We start from the raw sequence: 14,079 nt of genomic DNA on the forward strand, positions 1-14,079 counted from the left end.
AGCATAACTTGAATTTGATGATGAAATAGCAGACAAACCCCAAAAGTGGAATATTCTATCAAAAAGGGGACTATATTCTTTAAAAAATATATCAATTGTCCTAAGAGACAGAAAGAATGAGGAACTGTTCCGAATTAAAAAAGACTAAAGAAATACAACAACTAAAAGTAGTACATGAGTCAAGACTGGATCATGGGGGGTGGGAAGAGGGTTATATGGGAACCTCTTAGGTTTTTTGTTTTGTTATGTTTTTTAATGTAACATTCCTTATGACCTATTAACTTTAATTTTTAAAAATTTTTAAAAAAAGGAAAAAAAAAGACTGGATCACATACTAGAGGGGGGGAAATGCTAAAAAAGACATTATTGGGTCAACTGACAAAATTGGGATATAAATAGTAAAGTATTATATCAATATTAAATTTACTTAATGCTTTAGTTCCCTACCTGCTAAAACAGTAACATACAATGGGTTGGCTTAAGAAGAGGGATTTATTGGCTCATGGTTTTAGAGGTTTGAAGGCTTGCTTTCTCCCCAGGTCAATATCTTCTGGCTGGTGGCAATCTTTAGAGTTCCTTAGCTTTTCTATCACACAACAATGCACATGATTGACTTCTGGTTGCTCCCTGTGACTTTTCTCTCCTCTGATTTTTACTCTGCTTAAAAGACTCCAGTAACCCAGATTAGAGGCCAACCTGATTCAGCTGGGCCACACCTTAACTCAAATAACATTTTGAAAAGATCCTATTTACAATGGGCCAAAACCCACCAGAATGCTGACCAAGACCAAGACCATGTCCAAACTGGGATACACAATTCAATCCACCACAACTGGCCCTCTGGACCCCAAAAAGACATGTCCTTCCCACATGGAAAATATATTCATTCCCTCACAACATCCCCAGTTTTAAATCATTTCAGTAGCAATATGAAACACAAAGTTTCATCCAAATCAATTGTGGGTATGGTTCATTCTAGGGCAAAATTCTTCTGTCTGATGGATCTGCAAAATCTAGAAAAAAAAGTTATCTGCTGCCAATATACAATGGAAGGGCAGGCATAGGATAAGCATTCCATTCCAGAAGGGAGAAATTGGAGAGAAACAGGGGTCAGAAGTCCCAAACAGGTCTGAAACCTAGCTGGGCAAACTCCATTAGATTTCAAAATCTGAGCCATCTATGGGTTAATGTTTTGTCCTCTGGGCTTGATGGAGCAGGAGCCCCACCCTTTCCAGGCGCTTGCACAAGGGCCATGCTTTTCCTGAACACTGAGCCTCAGGATGATGGCCAGGCCCTCTGCAAAGACTGGGGCACAGGCCACACCATCTCTAAGCACTGGGGTGGAAGCACTCTCCCCGAACAATGGGGCTCAAGTCCGACCCCTCCAAGGGCAGGAGCAGACTCACTCTTTCCACAAATGTGGGTGGGCCCATTCTCTTGGCCAGAGGAGATCTTTTCAGTCCAGACCTTTGTTTCCACAGTTCTGCCCTTGAAGTCATTCTTCCTTCAATTCATCTCATCTCTGTCCCTTTCAGTCCAGGCTGGCAGCAGTGGTTCTGCTGATATAAGTTTTGCAAAACCCTTGTCAGCTTTGAGTGCGGTTCAAGTTGGTCCAAACACTGGCCAATAAACCTTTCCACAGCACCTTCCTGCATTATAGCATTTCCAATCCTGACTTCCACTGAAATAGCTGATGGAATCCATGTTCAACCACATCCTCCTTAGCAAAGGGTTATTCAATTAAACCCTCACATGGAGCCATGTCCTCTAGGGACTCACTTCCCGAAAGTTTAGGGAGGTCCCTGATAGTCACTTCTGGTCCTAGTCTCAGAGCACTATCCGGATTGGTTCCGAATTTTCCAAACCACCGATTTCTGGTTTCTTTGTGCTTAAAATTCAGTTTTCAGCTTATCCCTTTCCTCTCACATTTTACTATAAGCTGCAAGGAAAAGCCAGGCTGCACCTTCCACATTTATCTTGGAAATCTCCTCACCCAAATACCTAAGTTCATGGTTTTCAAGTTTTATCTCTGATCAAAGATGAGAACTCAATTTTGCCAAGTTCACTGTCACTTTATTTTAAGGATTGCCTTCTGATTTTTAATGACACCATTATTTCCTTCTAAGGCCTCCCAATATCTTTAATGTTCATAGTGAGATGTATTCACCAAATGCAATGAATGTGTCATGATGATGGAGGAGAATGTTGCTATGGGGGGAGTACTGGGGTGAGGGAGGTAGGGGGTATATGGGGACCTCATATTTTTTTAATGTAATATTTTAAAAATGAATTAAAAATTAATTTAAAAATGTTCATAGTTTCTATCAACATTCTATTCATGATGAATTATGCATTCTCTAAGAAGATACAAACTTTGTCTACAGCTCTCACCCATTCTTGAGGCCTCACAATTCTTCCAGCCTCCACCCGTTACCCAATTCTAAAGCGTCTCCACATTTTTAGGTACCATAGCAGTACTACTTTCTGGTACCAACACTGTTTTAGTTTCCTAGACACTGAAACAAATACCACACAATGGGTTGGCTTAACAACAGTAATAATTTCAGAGGTTAGAAGGCTTGCTTCCTCCCAGTGTCAGTATCTTCTGGCTGGTGGCAATCTTTGAGTTCCCTGGCTTTCCTGCCTCATGGCAATGCAGATGGCAATGTCTTTTCCTTTCTCCAGGTTCTGTTGACTTCCAGCTTCTGGCTGCTCCTTGTGATTTTTCTCTCCTGTTTCACTCTGCTTAGAAAGGGCTCTAGTAATTCAGATTAAAGCCCAATCTGATTCAGCTGGGCCATACCTTAACTCAAGTAACATCTTGAAGAGATCTTATTTACAATGGGTCCACACCCACCAGACCAAGAACATATCCATACTAGGGTACACAATTCAATCCACCACAACGAATTTGACAACTGCTGTGGTTATGCAAAAGAGTATCCTTATCCTGGGTAATATATACTGAAGTATTTTAGGGGTAAAGGCTATATAATGTATGCAATAAACTCCCTCAAAGGTTTAAAAAACGTGTATGCAAGACAGATATGCTCTTTGTTTATTTTTGTAATTTTTTTAAGTTTAAAATTTCCAAATAAAAATTTACCCCAGATACCATTCCATTTGTGACATGGCAGACAGTATTTTAAAAACTTGTTCATAATTAACTGAACTAACTCCATTTAGAAATAAACACAGGTACTCTATTTTTGCATAATTGGAAAATAAACTATTCCATAAAAGCAACTATAGTGTAAATCGAGGGAAGAAAGCACTTTGATTCATCCAAAATTTTATCAAGAGTTGTACATCATTTTGTAAATAAGATTACCTCAGGTAATGCCCCTGCTAGTATTTGAATTCACCAGGACACCACATCTGTAGCTATCTGCATTTGTATCTATCATGTTTGCAGTGATTCTACCTTTAAGCACAAGCATCTAGCCACTTCATTGGGTTCCCTAGCGTAGTTATTTATATAGTGAAATATATATTATTTACAGTAAGTCACTTTCCTTTTATTTCCCTTTGTATCATGGCTGGGGAATTATACTAATTTTTAAAATACTATGTATAGATTATATAATCTATGAATTTCATTTCAAGATAATAAAAGAGGGAAATTTTAAGATATTCGTTATACAGAGGCTATGCAGGGTCTTTAATGGTGCAAATAAACAATAAGTCCCTTATGGAGAGACTATTTATCTTCATATCCTCCATAGATCTGCTTCACCTGGCCCCTGCCCACATATCCAATTTCCAGGATTTACAAACTGACTGCATACTTGCAATCACATTACCAGGGGAGGAAATGATTATTTCTTTGAACCCTCTCACCAAGGCAGCCATGACAGACAGCTATAAAAGAATATCCCTTGCACTTACGAGAAGCATCCATAAACAGGGCGACTTTGTTTCTCAAATAAACCCAAGAGTCAAAGAAATCTGGGGGGAAATATTACATAAGTGTAGGAACGGATCCAAAACTTACATCAGTTCAGTAAAACTATTACCAATCTACTTACTTTTTCAATGTCCCAATATTATTATTATTATTATTTGTCTTTTTATTGGTTTATTTTCAATTTAACATATCAGGAATTGAGATTTACAAAAAGAAAAAAGCTTCTTTCAACAGGTGAAGAAATCTGAAACATTTCCTAGGGCAGCAGCTGGTAATTTACTCATGTCTCACTCCAGGCAGGGCATCACAAAACACGTTACTTGGATCTCTGCCTCATCTTTTGTTTCAGCCTATGCATCTGCTTCTTACGCCACTTTGCCCTCATGAGTCCAGGTGCCGGGAGGTGGGCTTCGCCTCCCCGCGCCCACACTGACCGAACTACTCAGGAACAGGAAACACCTCACATTGCGAGAGGAAAGCTGTCCCAATTATTATACCTATGAAAAGGGCAGGCAGAACCAAAAGTCTGAAGTAAATAAGTTTTTACAAAGTGTTTAAAGGGTCAGTGGTTTCCTTTAGACCTTGGCATTTTATAAAAGAAAGGCTGCTATCCTTCTAATATGACATAGGGAACAGGTAATGGACAGTAGAATTAGGAACCTATTGCCTGGGAAGATGTTAGTCAACTATTCCAAATGGCTTATATGAGATAAAACCACTTTCGAATTTGTCAGCTTGTAATGAAATTGAGAATCAAAGAGCACTGAAGAGCAAAAGTTAAAAGATAAAGAGATTGCCAAGAAAAAAATGATGAAACTAAAAAGTATAATTTTCTCTGCAAATAATGTAAAACAGAAATAGACTGTGTATTAGTCAGCTAAAGGGGTGCTGCTGCAAAGTATCAGAAATTTGATGGCATTTATAAAGGGTATTTATTTGGCACAGAAGCTTACAGTCACAAGGCCATAAAGAGTAAGTTACTTGCCACAGTAAAGCCTGTTGCCACGTGTTAGAGCAGATAGTTGCCAGTCCTTGCAAAGGTTTAGCCTTCGTCTTCCTCCTAAGGTTCTGTGGTCCCAGCTCCGTCTAGTCTCAGCTGTAGGCCAGCATAAGGCTCGTTTATCTCCCCAGGGCTCATTTCTTTCCAGGCTCAGCAGCTCTGCTTGCTTCCCAAGGTCAGTTGTAGACTATCAAGCTCTCCTTCTTCCCGGGGCCTCTGCTGCGTCTATGGAGCCATCTCTATTACTGTGTTCCCCTCCTGTGTACTTACTTCCTGGGGCTCCAGCATCAAAACTCCAAATCTCTCCTCTGCCAAGTCACTTTCGCTGTGAGTCCCCATGGTGGGCAGGGACTCAACATTCTACTGATGTGGCCGAATCAAAACCTTAATCATAATTTAATGAAGTAAAAGTGAAACCTCTGAATTTAATATAATCAAAAGGGAATACATCCAAGGGAACAGACCAGTTCACAAACATAACCCAATATCTATTTTCAGAATTCATAAACAATGCCAAACTGCTACAGAGTACATGAAAACTAACTATATAATAAAAATGGAAGGAAAAAAAACAGCAAGAAAGGAAAAGAACTGTATTTTAGGGAGATCAGTTGTCAAGACTAATATGAAATATAAGAAATCTTCTATTTCAGTGAAAATGATGTTGTCATGTGAAACAGCCTAATTTTTTTTAAGATTATGCAATGATCACCATTAAAACGTCACTTCATATATATATTCAATGACTATATGAACAAAAACACATGGAGTGAATGAAAATTACACATATACATACTGCCGATGGGTACCTACCAAGGTGGCAATGTTCTTTTTCTCTTGCTTCCCACTTGCGGCTGTCCACATATGCTGCAGAAAGCAGGCATCTTTTACCTGAGGAAAAAGACAATGATCTCTTTTGCATGACCTCACAACAGGTTCATTTTACATATCTGTTTTGTTAAGCATATCTTTGTCATATTTTTAACTTACTGGGTTATATATTTTAAAATTCTAGTAAGTCACAGCAACTAACATTGCCTAATTTACAATTCAGTTTATAAGAAGATGCATTCAATCTACAACAAGTAGAAGATGCAGAAAAACTGAAAAATTTTACAATATAGTAATGGCTTAAAATGCTGTTAATTTTGGTCCTATAGCTTTAGAACTAGAATCCATTTGTTTCCATTAAATTATAGCCTACATCAGCCCTAAAACTTCTTCTCAGAACCCAAAACACTTGCTGTGCTGTTGTCTAACTCATTATTCAAATGTTTTATAATCATTAGTCCTAAAAACTAGGTGAGTTAAACTAATAATAAACAAACTAAAATGGCTTGGGGCAGCATATTTACCCCTACTGCACATAAAGCAAAGAGTAATATCTTACCCAGTGACTCAGCAACCCAATGGTAAACAAGGGAAATGCAATAAGCCAAATGTTAGGAAACATATAAGATGGCATAGCTCTATTTCCAGCATATGGCACTATGCCCAGTAAACATGAGTTCAATGAGTGAATTATGGACTACATCAGCCCTAAAACTCCTTCTTAGTAAAAGGCCCCCAAAAGGCTGAAAGACAAGAGAAAGAATGAATGGCAACTTTATCAAAATTTAAAACTTTTATACTTCAATGGGCACTGTCAAGAAAGTGATAAGATACCCCATTAATTGGAAGAAAATATTTGCAAATAATGTATCTGTTAAGGGACTTGTATCCAGGATATATAAAGAACACTTAAAACTAAAAATTAAAATGTCAAATAACCCGACGATAAAAACAGGCAAAAGATTTAAGCAAACATTTCTCCAAAGAAGAAATGGTCAATAAGCACACAAAAAATACACTTAGCATTGTTAGTCATTAGAGAAATGCAAATCTAAACCACAATGAGATACAACTTCACATCCATTAAGATAGCTACAATCAAAAAGATAGCAATCGTGGGAGTGGATGTGTTTCCTGCAATTGAGCTTTTGCTTCCCACATGGGAGGTCTTGGGTTCAGTTTTGAGTGTTTCCCCCCAAAAAAACAAAAAACAAACAAGCAAAATAAACAAAAAAATACAACTCAGGAGAGCCGATGTGGCTCAGTGGTCTAGTATTGGCTTCCTATATAGAGGTCCCAGGTTCAATTCCCAGCCCCTGGTACCTTAAAAAAAAAAGAAAAGAAAAGAAAAAGACAGTAACAGCTGTTGGTAAGAGTATAGAGCAACTGGAACCCTCATACATCACTGAGTAAGAATGTAAAAGTAGTGTAGCCACTTGAGGAAAAGTTTGGCAGGTCCCCAAAGTGTTAAATATGAACTTAGCATATGATCCAGCAATTGTACTCCTACATATATATGCAAGAGATGAATACATATTTCCAAACAAAAATGTGTTCACAAATGCTCACAGCAGCATTATTCAAATAGCCAAAAAGTAGAACCCAAATATCCATCAACTGAGGAGTGGATAAACAAAAGGTGCTTTATTCTTACTGTGGAATGTTATTCAGCAATAAAAAGGAATTAAGTACTAATATATGCCACAACATGGATGAACCTTGAAATTGTTACATTAATTGTATAATTGCATACTAATTATATAATTCAATTACATGAAATGTTCACAATAGGCAGATTTACAGAGAATGTAGATTAGTAGATTCCAAAGGCAGGGGAAAAAAGAGGGTTGGGAGATATATAGAGTAACTACTATTGAGTACAGGGCTTAATTTTGAAGTGATGAAATGTTCTACAGTTGATTGTGATGACGGCTACACAACTCTGTAACTATACTAAAAAAACTGAGTTTTATACTTTAAAGGAGTGAATTGTATGGTATGTGAATTATTGCTGTTCAAAGAAAAGGAAAAGGATAAGAATGAATGGCAGGCAATATTTAGAGGTCATAGTAAATCATAAGCCAAACATAACTAGAAGGGATGGGGGCTAATTAAACAATATAGGCATGCTGATATTTCCTATTCATTTACCAAAGAAAATAAATTAAAAATATAAACTCATCTGTGGGGTTTGTGCATTAGTAATCCTTGCATAGATCAGACCTTTATAAGAATGTCTAAACTTCAAGTCTAAAACTTAATAATGTAATAATATAAAAAGACTAAGATAATATATAAGACTGTTTGAAAAGAGTAACTAAGGAATTAAAAAGAATAACTATTTGTGACGATTTGAAGGTGGGTGTTCCTCACAAGATCATGTCCATAGAGCCAATCCATTCCTGTGCATGTAAACCCATTGTAGGGAGGAACTTTTCATTAGATTCAATTAAGGGACCTTCCTTTTGATCAGCTCACTTCAGGAGGGCATGGCCCACGGTGGATCTTAATCCTTTTATTGGAGTCTTTTAATAAGATAAAAGCCTCAGACACAGGAAAAAAGAAGCAGAGACAGAGAAACCCCAAGAAGCTGAAATAGAAGTCCCGGAGGCCGGAAGCTAGAATCAACAGAGCACAGAGACACAGAAAGAGGACCCCAACTGACAGACAAGAGGCATGGAGAGGGGAGAGATGAGCCATATGCCTGATACCCACAACAGAGTTCAGAGACAAAATGAGCCTGGAGGAGATGGAAGAGACCAACAGAGCCACCATTATGCTTTGCCATGTGCCTGATCATCCATAGTTGCAACTCGGTGAGACAGCATCTCTTGAAAAGGTCTTGATTTGGATATTTCCATGACCTCAGAACTGTAAGCTTTTAACCTAATAAATTCCCATTATAAAAACCAACCCATTTCCGGTATATTGCTCCCAGAAGCATTTAGCCAACTAAAACACAATTCAAAAGTGCCATATTTTAGTTTGTCAAAGGGCCGCTGATGCTAAATACTAGAAATCTGTTGGCTTTTATAAAAATAACTTATTTGGGGTAAAAGCTTATAGTTCCAAGGCCATGAAATGTCCAAACTGAGGCGCCATCAGAGATGCTTTCTTACCTAAGTCAGCTACTGCTGATCCCGGCATATTGCCAGGTGGTGAAGCAAGACAGCTGCCCATCTCTGGCCATGTTTCAGCCTTCCCCTCCTGGTTCACCGTTTCCTCTTGAGCTCCATGGTCCCAGCCTCTTGGGGCTTTGTGCTTAATTGATCTGGTAGTCCTCTCTCTCCTGGCATAGAGCTTGTTTTTCCCAGGCCTGCTATATAAGTCTCGGCTTTTCTGTTCTCTTCCCAATTTCAGCTGTAAGTTATCAAGCAAATGGCTCATCTCTCCCCAGAGTTTCAGCTGTTTGAGCCTTGTCACATGGCACGATCAAAAAAGGCAGAGCTCTCTCTTCTTTTGTCTGTCTCTCTAAGTCCATTTAGATCAGATCCAGCAAGGAGGTGGAGACTCAACCTGAGTAACCACAGGTCCAATTAAAAAGCCCTACAGCTATCTTAACAGGTGATCTAATCAAAGGCAGCTCAGCTGAACTTAATGCAATCACAGGGTATCACAATAAGAGGAACAGATTAGTTTACAGGCATAATATTTCTGTTTCTGGGATTCATAAAATAATTTCAAACTGCCATAGCCCACATTTCAGATGAACTGTAATAGGAAAAAATATTAGATATTTGGAATTTAGAATGCATTTTTCATAGAAATGATGTTATAAATTGTTAGGAATACTCCTAGACCTGCCAAGAGTGATGAATTAAAAGCTGACAGCATTACTTTAAAGGTGTAGCTGTGATACAGGTTAAGGACCAACAAGTCTGGAGTACGGAGACCTGATATTTAAAGTTTTATCAGTTGTTGGAAAACTTCTGATCCCACAGTTGCAAATCCAGGAGCTGAACTAGGTGATAGTTAAGGTCCTTGAGTGGTCTAACAGCCTTTAATACAAAAACAAAAGCATAACTCATTCATAATTTTTATGAAAGACAACTCATAATCTATAGCAGCATTTCTACATAAACTGAATTCCAATTTTTAAAACCAGGATGTGCTCACCTTCTGTGGGGAACATAGGGTCGTAGGCCACCCCACTGGATCCCCACGTGCCTTCTCTATGAGAGCACGAGCTGAGGTACCCTACTCTAGGGTACCAGTGACTTATTTATTTTCTACATCTTCACAAAAGACTGTACTTCTCTACATTCACATAAGAAATCATCCCCTCTGTATTCTATAATCAGAAAAATGCAGTGCTTAAGAATTTTGACCTGGATGGGAGAAAAGAAGCAGGGGAGGTGGTGGGAAAACCCAGGAGTCCCTCTATGTGCTGTTGTTAAAGGAGACCACATGAACTGAGAGGAAATAAAATAGGATTAGTAAATTTACAAAAGATAAGCCCAGCAACCTTCATATATATGAATTTTTTTTTTAAAAGGAAGTAGCCAGCAATCATTCTCCACCTCCACTAAAGGTAAAACAAAAAGGATATGGGCATAAGGATGAAGAATTTAAATATGGCAAATAGAAACTTTTCCTAATAGAAACCAATGACAAACAGGAATAAATTGCCAAGTGCGGTGGGCAGAAAAATGGCCCCCAAAAGATGTCCACATCCTAATCTCCAGAATCTCTGAATATGTGTGGCAAAGGGGAATTGAGGTTGCAGATGGAATTAAAGTTGCTAATTAGCTGGTATTAAAATGGGGCAATTATCCTGGATTATCCAGGTGGGCCCAAAGTAATTACAAGGATCCTTAAAACAGGAAGAGGGAGACAGAAGTGTCAGTGATATGAGAAGACACTATTGTTCGTTTTGAGGATGGAGAAAGGGGATGATGAGCCAGGGAATGCAGAGAGCCTCATGAGGCTAGAAAGGGCAAAGGCATGGATTCTCCTGTAGAGCCTACTAAAGAGAATGCAGTCCTCCTAAAACCTTGATTGTAGCCTAGTAAGACCCCAGGTTGGACTTCTGACCTATGGAACTATAATAAATTTGTGTTGTTTTAATCCACTCAGTTTGGTAATCTATTACAGCTGCAATGGGAAATTAATACACCAAGACAGACAGACATTTCATTTTCTGTAAGCAATTTAAAGCAGGATATTCATCTTTCTGAGACACTTTATAAGTGATACCAGTTAAAGGTCTTTCCATCCCTGAATGCTAATTGGAAGGCCTGAATATTAATATTAGAACTGAGAGCATTAAACTGGGTAGGCAATGGCAAAATGGGAAATACAAAACAGGCTTTCAAACTTTAATGTACATATGAATCTTGTTAAAATGCAGATTGTGACTCAGTAGGTCTGGGTAGGACCAGAAATTCTGATTTGTAACAAGTCCCAAGTGATGACTGTGCTGCTGCAGGTCCTCAGACCACACTTGAAGAAGATAGTGGATAGACTGCTATCAGCCCCACAGATTGAGGTCTCTGAACCTGTTTAATCCCACTCTAAACAGACCGTTTAGGAGGGTGTATAAATTTTTCTGGAAGCTGCTTACCCTTCATTCAGGCAGCTTTTGGAGCATATTCTCTAGACTCACTGTCCACTATTTTCTTGATTTACTTCTGAAAAGGTACATCCATGGACCAGAATTTCAATGTTTAATGAAAACTGGTTCTTTCTATGTCCTAATTCATTTTATAGTTATTTTGGCCCTTGATTATACTTTTTTTTTTCCATCCAGAGGGAAGCAGTGTGACTGTGGAAACAGGTTTTAGATCATAAATCTATATTTGAATCCTCACCTTGTTAATAAACACTGTGAAAATTTGGGCAACTTTATATAATTTCTCAACTTTTACTTCATATGTAAAAACTGGGAAACAATGCCTATCTTGTATTGTGGTTTAAATGAGAACCTATATTAAGTGCATGGCCTAATGTCCACTATGTATTGGTTGACATTATGTAGAGGCCCAATAAGTTTGATACCTCTAGCCTCTTCATATATTGAAGTCATTTTTTTTCTGATTCATCACAACTACTCTTTCATTGATCCTCTTGATCATTTTAGCTACTTTCCTCCATTATGTTAAGAAAAATCAATAGACGCACCAAAGTGTTCCAAATATTTGATTAGTTAGGTAGAATGCTTCTTCTTATTTCTCCTCTCTTCTCCAGTAATGGGTCAAGATGTTTCAGTGACTATAAGCCAAGCATACCCAAGTCATAATTGGTCCATGTTACCTCCCTCCCAGGCTCCAGATTTCAGCTTCAAGACTTCTTCCACCTATGGTCTAATCCAGCACTTACACAATTTATCTTTCTGCAATGATGAAGATGTTTAATTTTGAACTGTCCAATACGGTAGCCACTTGCCACATGTGTGTATTGTGCCCTTAAAATGTGGCTATGTGGCTAAGGAAGTGAATTTTTAAAATTTTATTTAAGTTTAACTAATTTAAATTTAAATAGTTGCAACCCTATTGGGTAACACGGGTCTAAACTGTCACTCACCAGTTCAAACTTAAGACTGTAATGTTAACTGGATTTCTCTCAATTTACCCTTACCCAATTTCCATTCCCGTTAGCATGACTGTCCCCAAATATTCTAAGCAACTATGATACACTCCCGAATCTAATATCCAGTCTTGTTTAAACTGAAAAGCATTTCTTAACAAGCATAATTAAACACCCTAATAATAGCTAATTTCACTAAGATGGCAGGCAGTGTGCATACCACTTTACCTAAAGGGTGACATTAAATATCTTCACTAGTTATGTCAACCAGTTAATTCTCAGAAAACTTCTGGCTACCATCTATGAGATTTCACATTGATATTTAATGGCTATTCCTAAAGAAGTGTGAGGAAAAGAGCATGTTGCTTTTTTATGGGGCTTAGGAGAAGCAGGTTGGAAAAGAACATTCAAAATAATGACTTATTGCATCTTAATCATATAATCATGAACGCTTTATCAGGATTATATGATTAAAATCATTGCATATTTGGCTTTTGTAAATGCTTTTTGAAATGTTATCATCAGCGGGTCTATTAAGCAGGGCTTTATTGGGCTGCCTTTCAACCAAAAAACTTTAGAAGTTAACTATTAGCATTTGTTGTCTACACGTGGAAAACTGTAGAAAAGAAAGATCAATCAAAAACTGTGTCCAAGGTCATCAGGTAAGGTTAGATTAATACCTAAAAATTCTTTTCGGCCAGATATAAGATGGGGGGGGGAGGGAAGGTTTATCTGACGCCCCTCCTAGGAAGCGCAGCCTTAGCAGGGAAAACATTTTCACGTCCCTAGGGATGGTGACATTCGAACTTTTCAAGGTTAGGAAAAAAACCACCACCCTAGTACACAAACCCGGCAAGCCAAACGCAAAATCCTTCATGCAATAACCTTTCTTTGCTCTTCACAACTTGGACAGACCGGCGATACTTTAAGGGAGCAGACGGATGGTTCAGAGTCTTTTCCTCCCCTTTGTATGCTTCAAAAAATAAAATAAAATAAAAATCTTCTCTAGCAACCAGATCCCATGACGGTATCCTCTCATTTTGAAAGTCCATCTATTCTTCCACTCTTGGAACTGAGTTCTCAGAGGCCTAATAAATCAGCCCACCATAGGTGATGCCACCAACCTGCCAGGTAGAACTGAGGCTGAGCCACTTCCCGCGCCAGCAGCATTCCGCGCCGCACCATGGGGGCCGCCATCTTGGAACGTACCAAAGGGCTTGCCGGCCCGGGGTTGTAGGCAGGGGAAGGGGCGGAGTCACAGGCCTTGCCCAAGTTAGACGAATCCCATTCGGCTCTCAAGGCGCCACGCCCCGCTCACCGACTCTCACAGTTGCTGTGACCCGGGACAGCATGGCTGCGCCATCTCGGCCCACAGAGCGAGTCCTCCGGCGAGCGTTACTGAGTTCAGTGTATCCCGTGGCAGGGGGCTCTGGCTCCTGCTGCTGCCGCTGCCCTTTCGGAGGTACATGCGGCCCCAGACCTGGCGGGCAAGCCGTGAAAAGAGGGGAGGTTTGGGAGAGAAGGGAGCCTTAGACCCAAGCGGGAGTCACTTTGGAGAAGCAGTGGTGCCTCAGTCACTCATGGCCTGGAGCCGCTTAGCGCGCTCTCGCTCCCTGGTTATGGGTGGGTGCATCAGTCGCCCCTGGGCGTCATGGACGCCCCCTTGCCCAAACACCGAAGAAAAGCTGAGCTGCTGTCTTGAGCTGTAGTATGAGCTGTGCTATTCCTTACCATGGGTCAACGTTGTTCTCCAGGACCCGGTAGCCCTTGGTACTTTTCTCCAGCGTTTGGGAGCGGAGGCCTTAGAGTTTTCAGC

The 14,079-nt window shown here is 39.4% G+C and overlaps 2 protein-coding genes across 2 annotated transcripts in view; one reads left to right on the forward strand and one right to left on the reverse strand.

Annotated features, from left to right (window-relative positions):
- MRPS27 (mitochondrial ribosomal protein S27) overlaps nucleotides 1-13,496 on the reverse strand; it is a 107,439-nt gene extending 93,943 nt beyond the window's left edge. Inside the window, exons 1-2 of the mRNA XM_004480237.4 lie at nucleotides 13,388-13,496; nucleotides 5,721-5,798 (exon numbers count right to left, since the gene is read on the reverse strand). Of these exons, the coding sequence (XP_004480294.1) occupies nucleotides 5,721-5,798; nucleotides 13,388-13,460 (151 nt within the window). The 5' untranslated portion in view covers nucleotides 13,461-13,496. The remainder of the gene's footprint in view (nucleotides 1-5,720; nucleotides 5,799-13,387) is intronic.
- A 91-nt stretch (nucleotides 13,497-13,587) lies between these two features.
- The window catches only part of PTCD2 (pentatricopeptide repeat domain 2), a 40,840-nt gene continuing 40,348 nt past the window's right edge, over nucleotides 13,588-14,079 (forward strand). The window contains exon 1 of the mRNA XM_058284520.2: nucleotides 13,588-13,725. Within this exon, the coding sequence (XP_058140503.2) occupies nucleotides 13,614-13,725 (112 nt within the window). The 5' untranslated portion in view covers nucleotides 13,588-13,613. The remainder of the gene's footprint in view (nucleotides 13,726-14,079) is intronic.

This window comes from Dasypus novemcinctus, chromosome 2, assembly GCF_030445035.2.
Source record: "Dasypus novemcinctus isolate mDasNov1 chromosome 2, mDasNov1.1.hap2, whole genome shotgun sequence".
In the NCBI taxonomy this organism is placed as follows: Eukaryota; Metazoa; Chordata; class Mammalia; order Cingulata; family Dasypodidae; genus Dasypus; species Dasypus novemcinctus.